Source organism: Neoarius graeffei, chromosome 21, assembly GCF_027579695.1.
Source record: "Neoarius graeffei isolate fNeoGra1 chromosome 21, fNeoGra1.pri, whole genome shotgun sequence".
NCBI lineage: Eukaryota > Metazoa > Chordata > Actinopteri > Siluriformes > Ariidae > Neoarius > Neoarius graeffei.
In genome coordinates, this window is record NC_083589.1 from 59024747 (window position 1) to 59040012 (window position 15266).

A 15266-nucleotide genomic window follows, 5' to 3' on the forward strand; every position below is an offset into this window, starting at 1 on the left:
TTTCCAGCCTGATGAGCATCAACAACATGTTTTCTAAGATCCTCAGAAATCTCATTTGTTCGTGCCATGATACACTTCCACAAACGTGTTGTGAAGATCAGATTTTGATAGATTCCTGTTCTTTAAATAAAACAGGGTGCCCACTCACACCTGATTGTCATCCCATTGATTGAAAACACCTGACTCTAATTTCACCTTCAAATTAACTGCTAATCCTAGAGGTTCACATACTTTTGCCACTCAGAGATATGTAATATTGGATCATTTTCCTCAATAAATAAATGACCAAGTATAATATTTTTGTCTCGTTTGTTTAACTGGGTTCTCTTTATCTACTTTTAGGACTTGTGTGAAAATCTGATGATGTTTTAGGTCATATTTATGCAGAAATATAAAAAATTCGAAAGGGTTCACAAACTTTCAAGCACCACTGTATATCTGATAGACCATGAAAAAAAGCCAGCCAATATTATTATTGTTATTATTCATACACATTCCTTTTGGGTGTTCGTGTCTTTCTCTTTCAAAATTCTCTCAATCTTCTGTATTTAACGAAGCAAACCTGGCGGCCATGTTTGTTTACAAATTGTCACAGTTGCTCGCTCGCTAGCGTGGAAGTTTTACGTCTCCGACGTGTGACGTCATGTTGTCTTGACAACCATGCAATATCGTAAACCATATTCAACGCTCATTCTCCATTGGGTAGAGTGACGTAATACACGTAGGATAAGCGATATGCTAACAATATTGCATGCTATCAAACCAAATGAATGAAATTCGCTAGAAGGGAATAGAACACATTTTTATTCCATCCAAAAAGTGTCCTGTATGGATAATAATACGGTATATTGTTTCATTTCGTACAAATTAAATCAAATCCGACCCCTAAACTGTTTAACCTTAACCTTGATAACTTTTAATACCAGTTAAATTGTGCAAATTACCGCAAATTTTCTCACTGTAACGCGATGTTAGGGTGAAAAAATATATATATGATTTTTAATTAAAATCTTTTACATTGTTTTCTTCAAAATATTAAGTAAGATGAAGCGTGGAAATTTTTTATTAGTCACTTCCCTGTTTAACTGAGGCTACATCCACACGACAACGGCAACGAGATGTTATTTAAAAATATATCGCGTCCAAATGGGCAACGATCAGTAAAATATCAGGTCCATATGGCAACGCAACGCTTGCTGAAAACGATGCAATACACATGCCACACCTCTAGGGGCGCTGTAAGACGGTCCCTTCGGAGACACCAGAACAATAGAAGAAGTAAGGACGCATGCGCATAAACTATTATGCGCAAGACTTCATATTAGCCACAAAGTCAGAAAAATCTGTTCGGAAAATTACATTATAATGACCAAATACAATGAAAAGTATTTTTCCAGTCTCACCTGTGAAAGGTAATCCCATGTGATCTCGTTTGGACGGCAAACCTGTTGGTACAGTTAAACGCAGCTAATCTTTATTCTCCGCTTTGACCTATCCAATATGGTGGCGAGGATGACGTATGATTCTACGCGGAAGGCGTCGTCGTTAATGGTCCGGAATAAATTGAATGCTACACGTTGATGGATTAATTTGTTGTTTCTCACCTGTGAAAGGTAATCCCATATGATCTCGTTTGGACGGTAAACCTGTTGGTACAGTTAAACGCAGCACATGAATCTTTATTCTCCGCTTTGACCTATCCAATATGGCGGCGAGGATGACGTATGATTCTACGCAGAAGGCGGCGTCCTTAATGGTCCGGAATAAATTGAATGCTACACGTTGATGGATTAATTTGCTCTTCTACGCCCTTTTTGAGGAATGTATTGTAGGACTTAAACCAACATCTGAATAGGTGAGATCGCTCCTTTTTTTCCCTATTTTTGCTGGCGGGATTGACTCTGCCCTAAGGGCAGAGTCTCTCTCTCTCTCTCTCTCTCTCTCTCTCTCTCTCACTTTGCACCATTACACAATAAATATTCACAGTGAAAATATTTTGTAAGCGCGTTTCATGAACCAAGTTATAGGATTTGTTGACAACTCGCATCGAGTTCGTTACACTTCTACCCGGCGTGAAGCACTCAGTCATGTGGTTGTGACGTCATCGTAAACAAATCCGTTCTACTCATCCAGACGACTTCACAACGGCAACGTTGCCAGATCTTTCCACTCTGGAACCCGTTCTCAAAAAGATTGCGTTTTGGGCACCCAAAACGCCGGTGCCGTGTGGATGCCAGGCCTAAACGATAAGCAATTGTATCGGAGTCACCTGAATCTGTTGCCGTGTGGACAGGGCCTGAGTGTCTCTCTGTCTCTCTCTGACTCTCTCCAGTATTCTCTCCCCCTTTCCAAAAGTGCACACACTGGAGACTCTTTCCATAAATATGAAATAAAACGTCTCCTTAAAATAAGTTAAACTTCACCATATGAGACGATATATATATATATATATATATATATATATATATATATATATATATATATATATATATATATATATATATGTATGTATATATGTGTGTGTGTGTGTGTATGTATATATATATACACACACACATATATATGTTTGTTAATTAACACTTGTGCGAGGGTGACTGTCTCATTGTGTGACTCCTCGGGTATTTCCAAGCATCTCTGATTGTTTGCCTGAGATTTGTTTTGCGTGGAGAGACTTGGCGCTCCGAGGCCTTTGTGCAGGTGACAGAAGCATCGCACAGGGATTGATCGAGCTTCACTGATGCCTTCCAGCTCACGGCCCCAGGGGAGGAGGGGGGTGTGGGTTTGGTTTCGGTGAAGGATAGCGTGTGTGGATGGTGTGTGGCTGGTCATGGCTCTGTGGGTCACAAAAGGCTCAGCGCTTTGCAAAGGTGTTTGCCATTGCCTCACAAAGTAACTGAAGCAGAGCTGTCTGACACTGACACCAAAACACACACACACACACAGTCTGAGCAAACATCCTCACTTTTATATTGTAAATGAACCACGGTGCAGTGATGTTCTACACAAGGAGAATGAATAGAACTGACCTGTGAGGTTATACTGTGTGACACAAAACGTGTTGGATTACTGATTTATCTTATTTCGCTCCTCGAGTCGATGAGAAGGTCAGAATGGAATTTCTTAGTCAAGTGCAAAAGTTTGCGTACCCAAAGATAAGACATTATATTGATTTTATAGCAGTTTATCATGTCAGGTCAATCAGAAAAAACAGGAAAATAATTTATCTTAAAATATTATGAATAATGTAATGGAAAACTAATCAGTTCAAAAGTTTGCATCCTTGTTTTGAACATGTTAATGATTTGCTTTTACAACTACAACCCTGATTCCAAAAAAGTTGGGACAAAGTACAAATTGTAAATAAAAACGGAATGCAATGATGTGGAAGTTTCAAAATTCCATATTTTATTCAGAATAGAACATAGATGACATCAAATGTTTAAACTGAGAAAATGTATCATTTAAAGAGAAAAATTAGGTGATTTTAAATTTCATGACAACAACACATCTCAAAAAAGTTGGGACAAGGCCATGTTTACCACTGTGAGACATCCCCTTTTCTCTTTACAACAGTCTGTAAACGTCTGGGGACTGAGGAGACAAGCTGCTCAAGTTTAGCGATAGGAATGTTAACCCATTCTTGTCTAATGTAGGATTCTAGTTGCTCAACTGTCTTAGGTCTTTTTTGTCATATCTGCCGTATCTTTATGATGCGCCAAATGTTTTCTATGGGTGAAAGATCTGGACTGCAGGCTGGCCAGTTCAGTACCCGGACCCTTCTTCTACGCAGCCATGATGCTGTAATTGATGCAGTATGTGGTGTGGCATTGTCATGTTGGAAAATGCAAGGTCTTCCCTGAAAGAGACGTCGTCTGGAAGGGAGCATATGTTGCTCTAGAACCTGGATATACCTTTCAGCATTGATGGTGTCTTTCCAGATGTGTAAGCTGCCCATGCCACACGCACTAATACAACCCCATACCATCAGAGATGCAGGCTTCTGAACTGAGCGCTGATAACAACTTGGGTCGTCCTTCTCCTCTTTAGTCCGAATGACACGGCGTTCCTGATTTCCATAAAGAACTTCAAATTTTGATTTGTCTGACCACAGAACAGTTTTCCACTTTGCCACAGTCCATTTTAAATGAACCTTGGCCCAGAGAAAACGTCTGCGCTTTTGGATCATGTTTAGATACGGCTTCTTCTTTGAACTATAGAGTTTTAGCTGGCAACGGCGGATGGCACGGTGAATTGTGTTCACAGACAATGTTCTCTGGAAATATTCCTGAGCCCATTTTGTGATTTCCAATAGAGAAGCATGCCTGTATGTGATGCAGTGCCGTCTAAGGGCCCGAAGATCACGGGCACCCGGTATGGTTTTCCAGCCTTGACCCTTACGCACAGAGATTCTTCCAGATTCTCTGAATCTTTTGATGATATTATGCACTGTAGATGATGATATGTTCAAACTCTTTGCAATTTTACACTGTCGAACTCCTTTCTGATATTGCTCTACTATTTGTCGGCACAGAATTAGGGGGATTGGTGATCCTCTTCCCATCTTTACTTCTGAGAGCCGCTGCCACTCCAAGATGCTCTTTTTATACCCAGTCATGTTAATGACCTATTGCCAATTGACCTAATGAGTTGCAATTTGGTCCTCCAGCTGTTCCTTTTTTGTACCTTTTAACTTTTCCAGCCTCTTATTGCCCCTGTCCCAACTTTTTTGAGATGTGTTGCTGTCATGAAATTTCAAATGAGCCAATATTTGGCATGAAATTTCAAAATGTCTCACTTTCGACATTTGATATGTTGTCTATGTTCTATTGTGAATACAATATCAGTTTTTGAGATTTGTAAATTATTGCATTCCGTTTTTATTTACAATTTGTACTTTGTCCCAACTTTTTTGGAATTGGGGTTGTAAATCCTCCGAGTCCCAGATATGTTCCTGCGGTACCTCAGGCAAAACTTGTTTTCCTTACATTTTGAATTTTTATCTTTTTGTAGAACTCGCTCTCATTCTTCACATTCTTAAACATTTTTCTTTTCGATAAATTTAAATGTAGAGACACATTTCCACGTTTCCCATTCAAACACAATGGGTGGGGGCACAGACTTTTGCACTCAACTCTTATTCTTTGAATGATCCATATTCAGCTTATTCAGAGACAACTGTAGAATACCCTTACATTTCCTTTGTTGACATAAATGTTAAAATCATGATACTTTTACACTTTTAGCATTTAAACACTGTGGGAGGGGGCACAAACTTTTGCACTCAACTCTTGGCTTTGATTGTAGTCTGACATCCTGATTCAGTGTACTTGGATGCAAATGTTGGACCCTCTTATGTTTCTTTTCTTCAAATTTTCACGTCGATACATTTTAAAACGTTCATTTAATTCCCATTCAAACATCATGGGGGGGGGGCAAACTTTCGCACTCATTTCTAAGCTTGGAAATGTTCTGACGTTTTTATTCGACGTATTCGGACACAAACGACCATAAAGTCGAAACACATCAGACTGTCAGATTTGTCGGAGAAGACACTTGGGTTTTGTTGTATTTGAGCTCTACTTTCTCGGGCTTCCCTTATCTGCGCACACCTTTAGGGCTCGTTTGTTTACTCCAGCCTGACCCCGCCCTGTCCGACCCCGACCCCGACCCCGGCTCTGTCTGAGCATGCTTCATTGTGCTCGTGCTCAAGACCGTGTCCTTTCTCTGCACCAGTGAGTCTGACTGTCTCTCACACCATGAGAGCGAGAGAGGAAAGAGATAGTGAATGGATGAATGAATGGAACAAGAGTTATTTTTCCACACAGTTTTGATTTGTATCATTCCTTTTCTGTCTTTTGAAAGCATAGGATGTTTGTGTGTGTGTGTGTGTGAGAGAGAGAGAGAGAGAGCAGGAGCTAGGCTGCTTTGCAGGTCAGAGTGTTGCTTGTCAGAGAATGTGTTGGAAAGTGTGAAAGCTCAGTCTTCACTCTTTATGCAAACAGGTAAGAAGGAGGGGAAGCAGCAGCTGTCAGCTGAAGGGGGTCTGCGAATGCACCACCTCTACGAAGACGCCTGTTAAAGCGGCGTCTCGCATGAGGTGTTAAGGGGAGGTGATAGGCCAGGGGCCCTAGTGAGGAAAGATACCGAAACTGATTGAAGGACAGAAAGAGAGACGCATTTGATTTTCCCATGATCAGGATGCTGCATAGTCACAAAGACACAAAGCCACTTCAAGGGTTTATTCTTCTTTATACCACAGCACAGGGCTCGACATTAACTCTTTAATCCACTTGTCCGTTCGGACAAGCAGGAAGATTTTCTACTTGTTCTGACCATAACCTTTTTATTCCTATGTATTTATTTTACTAGTCAAATGAAAGGAAAGCGATTAACAAGGTTTATCCAAAAGCAGGTGTAGTTATGATGATGCGCTTTAATGATTCATAATTTTTAAATAAAACTCAAACTTTAACTCTAACAATAAACAGAAACCATCCAAAGCCCCATTATGGTGTGTGTGTGTGTGTGTGTGTGTGTGTGTGTGTGTGTGTGTGTGTGTGTGTGTGTTCTATCCCATTACCTGATCTGCAGTTTTAAGAGATAGACTCACCCAAATTCAAAGCTTCTGCAGGAAATAAACTTAAATCCAGTAAACCGTGAAGTATAAATTAATTTAAAGAAAAGAAAATGAGCCGGACAGAATCATGTTGTGAATGAAAACAAACCGTGAGTTCGGCGCTGTCGTAAACTTCCCCTGAAATATTTTACCACATTTGTGATGGTTAATGTGAACCAATGAAATGAAGATTCACCACAGATATTTATTTTAATGAGGTGTTTGATCTCCATTTCTCCAATTTCAATGAATTCTGATAATCTATTGCCGCTTTTCCACTACCAACGCGGCTGAGCCGTGCCGTGCTGAGTTGGGCTGAGTCGAGCTGAGTGGGGCTGTTGGAGTTGCATTTCGACTACAACCGCGCTGAACCGTGCTGGCTGGAAGTGGGTGGACACATTGGGTGGAGTTAGCGAAAGTGGGTGGACGTCACGTGATGTCGTTAGGCGGCGCAAACAGTGACATCAGTGATCTTTTAAGCGGTAGTCTCACGACCCGGATAGTAAACAATAAACATGGAGGACATGGAGTCGTTAGTGTTGCTGGTCTTGGTGCTGTGGCTTGTTGTCACCGACAACGCCAACAGATACTGGCAAGAGCGTATAGATGAGGCGAGGCGCATAAGGCTTCATAATTCTCGTAATTCGTAATTCTCCTTCTTCCGGGTTTACGGTGTTGACAGATCCCAGTGTGCTCGCAGGGCGTGTGTGGGCATGTGAGGACACTCCTCCTCACCAATCAGCGCGCAGGGGAGTGTCTGCTCACGCCCCCAGCCTCACTCAGCTCGGTTTGGCTCGCTTCAGCCCCACTCCAAAACCGTGCGAGTTTTGGGGGCTAAGCAGGGCTGAAGCGAGCTGAGTCGTGCTGTTTTTGGATAGTTGAAACGCGAGCCGTGTCGGGCTGAAGTGAGCTGAAGCGAGCTGAAGTGAGCTGAAAAAGGGTAGTGGAAAAGGGCCATATGTTCAGATATTACGCTGTGGTTATTTTTACACCCACACACACACCTGCTGTACTCGGCTTCGTCGGAGTTTCGTAAACAATAAACAGCCGGATCACTGAGGGGATTGAACTCATTTTGTTGGAACGTTATTGATGTAACTCTTGAATAATTTCTATAAAAATGCTGATTTTCAACAAATATTCTACTCATCCCGTCAGGCAGGCAGATGTGGATTTGACTCGTCCGGACCAAACGTTAGTTTGTCCTGGACAGTCGGACTACCGTTAATGTCGAGTCCTGCAGCACATCTGAAAGCTGGATACTGACTGGTCGGAAGGTGTTGATTAATTTTCTATAACAACATCAGTGCCTCCAATAAGGCGTCTATTAATGTGCTTGATCTAATATTCTACCTTTTTATTTTCTCACAACTGACACAAGGACACTCGGTATAAACAGTTTAAATTAAGAAATGTGTGTTTTCTGTGAGAAGACGTATATTTAGTATTTTTAAGAAGGAGTCTCCAGTGTCGGTGCTTAGAGGTAAAACTGTTGGTTTAAGTCTTCCCATCGGAGTTGTTTACGCTTTGTGATTTCTTGGTAACGTGACATGCTGTGTTTTTTTCTGTCTTGTTAACTTCAAGAGGGGAACAAAAGAGAGGCTGGTGAGGGAACGACTCTTTATTGCTGCTATAATGTAATAAATAACCGTTTTTATAACAACAGGAAGAGACTTGGGGGGGGGGGGGGGGGGGGGGGTCGTTGTGTCGTTTTGTTAAAGTTCCATGCTATTAAATGTTACTAAAATTGGCGGTAAAACCACCATCACAACAACATGATTTTCATTCAACTGACGATTTGCTGTGGTATAAGAGCAATAAAACACCTCAGGACATGCCGTTATTGTAAAATTATATTTTAAATAATAATAAATAACTTCAGGGGTTGTAAAAGTAATTGTGCTTCATTGATTACCTCTAAATCTTTAGTCCTGAGCGTGTGTGTGTGTGTGTGTGTGTGTGTGTGTGTGTGTGTGTGTGTGTGTGTGTGAACAGATGAACTGTTTTTATGTGTGGAAATGATTGATGTGAGTTAATTACACTGTGATTAATTACTTTTCCATACCTGACACCACCACAGAAAAGCAGTATTTTTTTAAATAAGATTGATTACGGTGATAAATAAAAACGCACAAAGCCAGCAATTAGCTCCCAATAGCACCAGTTTAAACGCTTCTCTATTGATTCAGCTGCAGTTTCTGTGATCTGGGATCAGCAGGAAGTCCACTTGGACCTCACTGTGCTTTAGAACAAAATGACCATTCATCGCATTGTTCTCCGGCTGTGAGCCCTGTCGCTTTGTTTGTTAAGAGAGTGTAAACCCTGGAGGCTGTAAAATAATAAAACTTGGACAGACTTCATGTAATGAACTGGTTTGTCCTGTGGAGGGCGGGTGTGAGCATGCAAAATGTTAAAAAATGCACGTCTATTTACTGGTCTGAAAACCACTTCTACTGGGACAATTTGATCGCAATATAGGACGCCTAGCCTCCCCTTCACTAGTTTCTGTGGACTCATCTCATCTCATTATCTGTAGCCGCTTTATCCTGTTCTACAGGGTCGCAGGCAAGCTGGAGCCTATCCCAGCTGACTACGGGTGAAAGGCGGGGTACACCCTGGACAAGTCGCCAGGTCATCACAGGGCTGACACATAGACACAGACAACCATTCACACTCACATTCACACCTACGGTCAATTTAGAGTCACCAGTTAACCTAACCTGCATGTCTTTGGACTGTGGGGGAAACCGGAGCACCCGGAGGAAACCCACGCGGACATGGGGAGAACATGCAAACTCCGCACAGAAAGGCCCTCGCCGGCCACGGGGCTCGAACCCGGACCTTCTTGCTGTGAGGCGACAGCGCTAACCACTACACCACCGTGCCACCTCTGTGGACTACAAGTAAAAATTATTTTTTTTAAATTGGATTATTAAATATATATATACATGCTGCAAACCATAACTAACTGTAACAATATTTTCAGCAAGTTTAAATTGTGCTAACATAACGCCAAACTTAACGTAAGTGAACTTATCAGAGCTGCACTTTAGAAAAGAGGGAATTAATTAATAATAAAATTATGACGTGACTTTAAAAAGGTTAAAATCTGCCCTGGGTTACACAAGACGTGTGTCGTAAGTGAGAGAAATTGGTCAGTGTGAGAAAACGGTGTCCACAGCAGTTTTGCTGAAAATGTGTTTGAAAAATCGGACTTAGTATTAAACAGGCATGTAACGATTCACTCAGTTCACGATACTGATTCATGATTCAATATTTACATGATATTTTTGGAGAAAAAAAAAAACGAGGGAAATTTTATTGCCAAAAAAATGCAACGTTTATTTTCCTATTCATCAACTTAAATATTTCTTTTGAGAAATTTAAAAAAAACCAACTGTTGCTTCATTTTCTTAATAACCAACAATAATTATTTTCCCACATTTGTAAAGGTTGGAGTCAAATGTAATAACCTATTAACTGAAATATTCCTTTTATTAACTTTTTTATTAAAATTTTATTCCTTTTATTAAAATATTTGTTATTCCATGAAATCGAGTCATACATGCCGAGTCATGCCATGTACGACGAGATTGAGTGGAATAACTGTTTTATTCTGTCCACATTCACTGGATTTTGAGAAACAGAGCATTTTTATTTTTTGCAAATTCAATAAATAAAAACTTTATACAAAACATCCGACAAAATCATTTTTGCTTAGAATGTAAACAAGCCGGCGAAATGACAGGAGCAATTTGTGAAAAATGCGATAATAATTCTTGAAAAATAAAAAAAGATATGTTCTTACCATCAAATACTTTTATTTTATATATAATATATATATTAAGCTTTGTATTTTGGGGGGTGTGGTGGGGGTTTCGTCTTCTTTTGGGGTTTTTTGGCAGTTGGCAAGTTAACTTAAAGGTGCGTTACCGCCACCGACTGGGCTGGAGTGTGGAAAAGGCGATACCGGGGAGGAAAAAAACCCCAAACTATATTCTTTTAGCTATTTCTGTTTGTTTTAAATACTTGCTAACAATTTTTTGTGGTTTTGTTTTCGAGTAGAGTTTTTATTTCATCCTCGGTTGGTTCAGCAACACGATCCGCCATTTTGTTTTCCTCTACTCACGGGATATGAGCTGATAGTCTAGTAGTAGAGTAGCCAATCAGAGTGCATGATTGCTCATATCCAGTGAATGTGGAAAGAATAATAACTTTTATAAATATTTGTACTACCTCCATTTCCCTTCTCTTTTCTTTATCGTTCAGCAGTCTATAAAAAGAGAGCTCTGATTTCTTATTAAATCTGTTCATACAGGCAATCACACAACGGCTCTTTCCCATTTTAGATTTGTTTTAATTTGTACTTTCCTGATATTAGAGCTGTGTTACTGCCACCTAAGTTGAAGTCGTTCATTCCCTCTCTGTCATTGCTCCCTCTGCTGTCTAAGCAACACAATTGCAGTCTAATAATGGTCACAATTCATGTTTTATTTTATTGATTTGAGGGCGGCACGGTGGTGTAGTGGTTAGCGCTGTCGCCTCACAGCAAGAAGGTCCTGGGTTCGAGCCCCGGGGCCGGCGAGGGCCTTTCTGTGTGGAGTTTGCATGTTCTCCCCGTGTCCGCGTGGGTTTCCTCCGGGTGCTCCGGTTTCCCCCACAGTCCAAAGACATGCAGGTTAGGTTAACTGGTGACTCTAAATTGACCATAGGTGTGAATGTGAGTGTGAATGGTTGTCTGTGTCTATGTGTCAGCCCTGTGATGACCTGGCGACTTGTCCAGGGTGTACCCCGCCTTTCACCCGTAGTCAGCTGGGATAGGCTCCAGCTTGCCTGCGACCCTGTAGAAGGATAAAGCGGCTAGAGATAATGAGATGAATGAGATGAGATTTTATCAATTTGAATCATCATTCTATATCACAATTTATCATCACGCAATATATCATTACAAGCTGAGTATTAAATATGGGTTATTACATCATAATACATGAGAGCCAATCAGGTTCAGTATGCAAATGCAGTCTACAGCCTACAAGAGCAGTTTATCAGGGTACATGAGCGGGGCATGTGTGGTATTTTAATTTGCATGTTCATACAATCTGGATTCCTTGATGGGGGGGGGGGGGGGGGTGATATTTTACTGATAAGAGCATGTTTCTGTAACCTAATACCCTTCTTCCTGTTGAACTGGAGCGTGCAGTAATATTTCACCCAATTGGAGCCAAAAAGCTTTTTACTTTTTGAACTCACACTCCATTCAAATTTTTTACTTTCTTCTCTTTTCTTTTTTGCCTTTTTTAATAAACGAAATTGCCATCAGATTGAAGCTGACTCTTTACTTGTTTAAATCACTGAGGTTTGGATTAAAACCATTACACTCCTAACAATCGATCAAACAGACTAATGACTGTAAGAACTCAGTGACACAGTGTTGAAAATAGTGGGTTGAGATTTCCAGTATTATAATAAAATATAAAAAGCATGGACCCCTGGATCTCACTTCCAAAGCCATGATGTAAAATTTATTATAGATTTGAATAAAACAGTGTTTTGGATGGATTTTAAAACTACCCTCTATTTACAGACCTATATTGCCCCCTAGTGGCCCAAAAACAAATTACAGTACTTTACTTTTACTGAGAGATTCAACTTTGTGTTAAAATTTTTTTTTTTTTTTACAATTATGTGTCTCTGTTCTAGTTTTATACATTTAAGGCATGACATTACTTAGAAATCATGGGGTGTATGGCTCGAATGCAGTACTGTGCAAAAGTCTTAGCCCCTCTATTTTTCTTTTCATATGAACTTTGTTATAGATTTCTATTTTATGCCTTCTGCATTATCGAGTCAAAACATTACAAAAACATTTTAAAGTTCCAAATGTTCCCATTTTGTGATTTCCAATACAGAAGCATGCCTGTATGTGATGCAGTGCCGTCTAAGGGCCCGAAGATCACGGGCACCCAGTATGGTTTTCCGGCCTTGACCCTTACGCACAGAGATTCTTCCAGATTCTCTGAATCTTTTGATGATATTATGCACTGTAGATGATGATATGTTCAAACTCTTTGCAATTTTACACTGTCGAACTCCTTTCTGATATTGCTCCACTATTTGTCGGCGCAGAATTAGGGGGATTGGTGATCCTCTTCCCATCTTTACTTCTGAGAGCCGCTGCCACTCCAAGATGCTCTTTTTATACCCAGTCATGTTAATGACCTATTGCCAATTGACCTAATGAGTTGCAATTTGGTCCTCCAGCTGTTCCTTTTTTGTACCTTTAACTTTTCCAGCCTCTTATTGCCCCTGTCCCAACTTTTTTGAGATGTGTTGCTGTCATGAAATTTCAAAATGTCTCACTTTCGACATTTGATATGTTGTCTATGTTCTATTGTGAATACAATATCAGTTTTTGAGATTTGTAAATTATTACATTCCGTTTTTATTGACAATTTGTACTTTGTCCCAACTTTTTTTGGAATCAGGGTTGTACTTTTAATTCAGCTGTCACTGTTGTAAACATGTGTCCATTTCTTTGTCCCTAGGCGGTGTACAACCTGGCCAATGTGGCGTGTAAGTGCCATGGCGTCTCAGGTTCCTGCAGTCTGAAGACCTGCTGGTTGCAGTTGGCTGACTTCCGGCGCGTCGGTGAGTTCCTGAAGGAGAAGTACGACAGCGCCACGGCCATGCGCATCAACCGGCGCGGCAGGTTGGAGCAGGTGAACCAGCGCTTCAACGCTCCCACTTCCGAGGACCTGGTGTACATCGACCCGAGCCCAGACTACTGCCTGCGCAACGAGAGCACGGGCTCGCTAGGAACGCACGGCCGTCTCTGCAACAAGACCTCAGAGGGCATGGACGGCTGCGAGCTGATGTGCTGCGGCCGCGGATACGACCAGTTCAAGACCTACAAGCACGAGCGCTGCCACTGCAAGTTCCACTGGTGCTGCTACGTCAAGTGCAAGCGTTGCACGTCACTTGTCGACCAGTTCGTCTGCAAGTAACTGAGACACTCGTTAAGAGACGCACTGAGCGATTAGCAGGCGAGCTCGGGGACAGACCTTCTGGAGCACAGAAGGACTGAAATGTACTAAAATGATAAATAAAATCTACAGAAATTTTTAAGTATAGGTATTAATTAAATCCAAGTGTGTGGTGGATGGTGATTTGCGTCGCTCAAGAGGAAAAGATGAGAGGGAAGGTCTGGTTTCAGGCATTCTTTCCCTTTGTAGCGTCTCACGAGGATGAAACTCTCGACCAAAACAGATTTATCACGCTAGTAATCCAGCATGCTGCTCCGCCCACTGTTCTCTCACGGAAGCTCTCTAAACCTCCCCTGCGACAGAGCTCTTAAAATCCTCGGGTCAGCCCCCTGACCTCAAATGCTGGACTTTGGATGATGTCATGTGTGTTGACCTGTGAAGTCTATCTTGCTAGAGAAAAAGCATTTATAGTCACCAAAATGTCTGAATTTCCCTGATGATTTAAAATCACCATCAGACACTTTTTTTTTTTTTCTTTAAACCCTGACTGTTTTTGACCTCGAGAAGCTTTTAGCTCAGTTCACTATGAACTGTGACGTGTGACGTTCAGAGCTCTTTGTCTGTGAGGGTCTTCCCTCTTACCGTCGTCTCGAGGAATTTCATCTCCGCTAAGGATATCCAGTACCTCAAAACACCGAGTCACGTATTCAGATTTTTAAAAAGCAAAGGACCACCACCACCAACACAGGGCTTTCCGATCAGGACTGCAAGATGATATTTTAGCCGAACGACAGTGGTTCAGATTATATTTTATTAATTGCTTGTCATGTTATACATCGTATATATTGTTCTGATTATTATTTTTTGATACAGAGGCTTCTACTGTTCTACTGTTTTTATTTTAGCAGCAGCGATATGACTTGCCATCAGATAGCCAGGCCATGGAGGAAGATTTTTAATAAAAATTGGCCTTTTGTCAGTCAGTCAGTGAATGAAAGAATGAATGCAAAACTTGTAAATAACAGTCCATGTATGCAGATTACACTTCATGATTACGGCGTCCATGATTTTATATGTTAATCCAGATCGTTTGCTGGCTAATGACCATATACTTGTCATCTATATGTATTTCCCCATCATTCAAACCAGTAATATTAAAAATATTAATAGAGATGATTACCACTTATGTGCCATATTTTTGGATTTATTCCTCTTTATATGACAGGTCGATTTTGATTGGTCAGAAGGCAGTGATTAATTTCCTGTAACAGCAGCTCTGATGGTATTTCCAGCTGCAGGACAAATCACAGGTTTATATTAATGCGCTCATTCTGGTACATTTAACAGTTATTCCACGAAATCGAATCGTACATGATCTGATAGCACTATAAACCGTGTACGACAAGATTGAGTGGAATAACTGTTTTATTCTATCCACATTCACTGGATTTTGAGAAACAGAGTGTTTTTATTTTTAGCAAATTCGATTTTTAAAAAAAAAAAACTTTATACAAAACATCTGACAAAATCATTTCTGCTTAGTCGGACTTCTTAAAAACCTATCGACGGCTGCACAAATTGACTTTAGTGTTGTTGTTTCTTTGTAGAAAGTGCCGTCTTGCTGTCGTGCCGATGGATAGAACAGCTTTAGACATTTATTTACTTCT

At 40.7% G+C, this 15266-nt stretch overlaps 1 protein-coding gene across 3 annotated transcripts in view; it reads left to right on the plus strand.

Moving 5' to 3' along the window:
* Nucleotides 1-14992, plus strand: part of wnt5b (wingless-type MMTV integration site family, member 5b) — a 247867-nt gene extending 232875 nt beyond the window's left edge. For all 3 annotated transcript variants that reach the window (XM_060903424.1, XM_060903426.1, XM_060903425.1), the window contains one exon: nucleotides 13162-14992. In XM_060903424.1, coding sequence (XP_060759407.1) covers nucleotides 13162-13620 — 459 coding nt within the window. In that variant the 3' untranslated portion in view covers nucleotides 13621-14992. The remainder of the gene's footprint in view (nucleotides 1-13161) is intronic.
* Nucleotides 14993-15266: the final 274 nt, after the last annotated feature.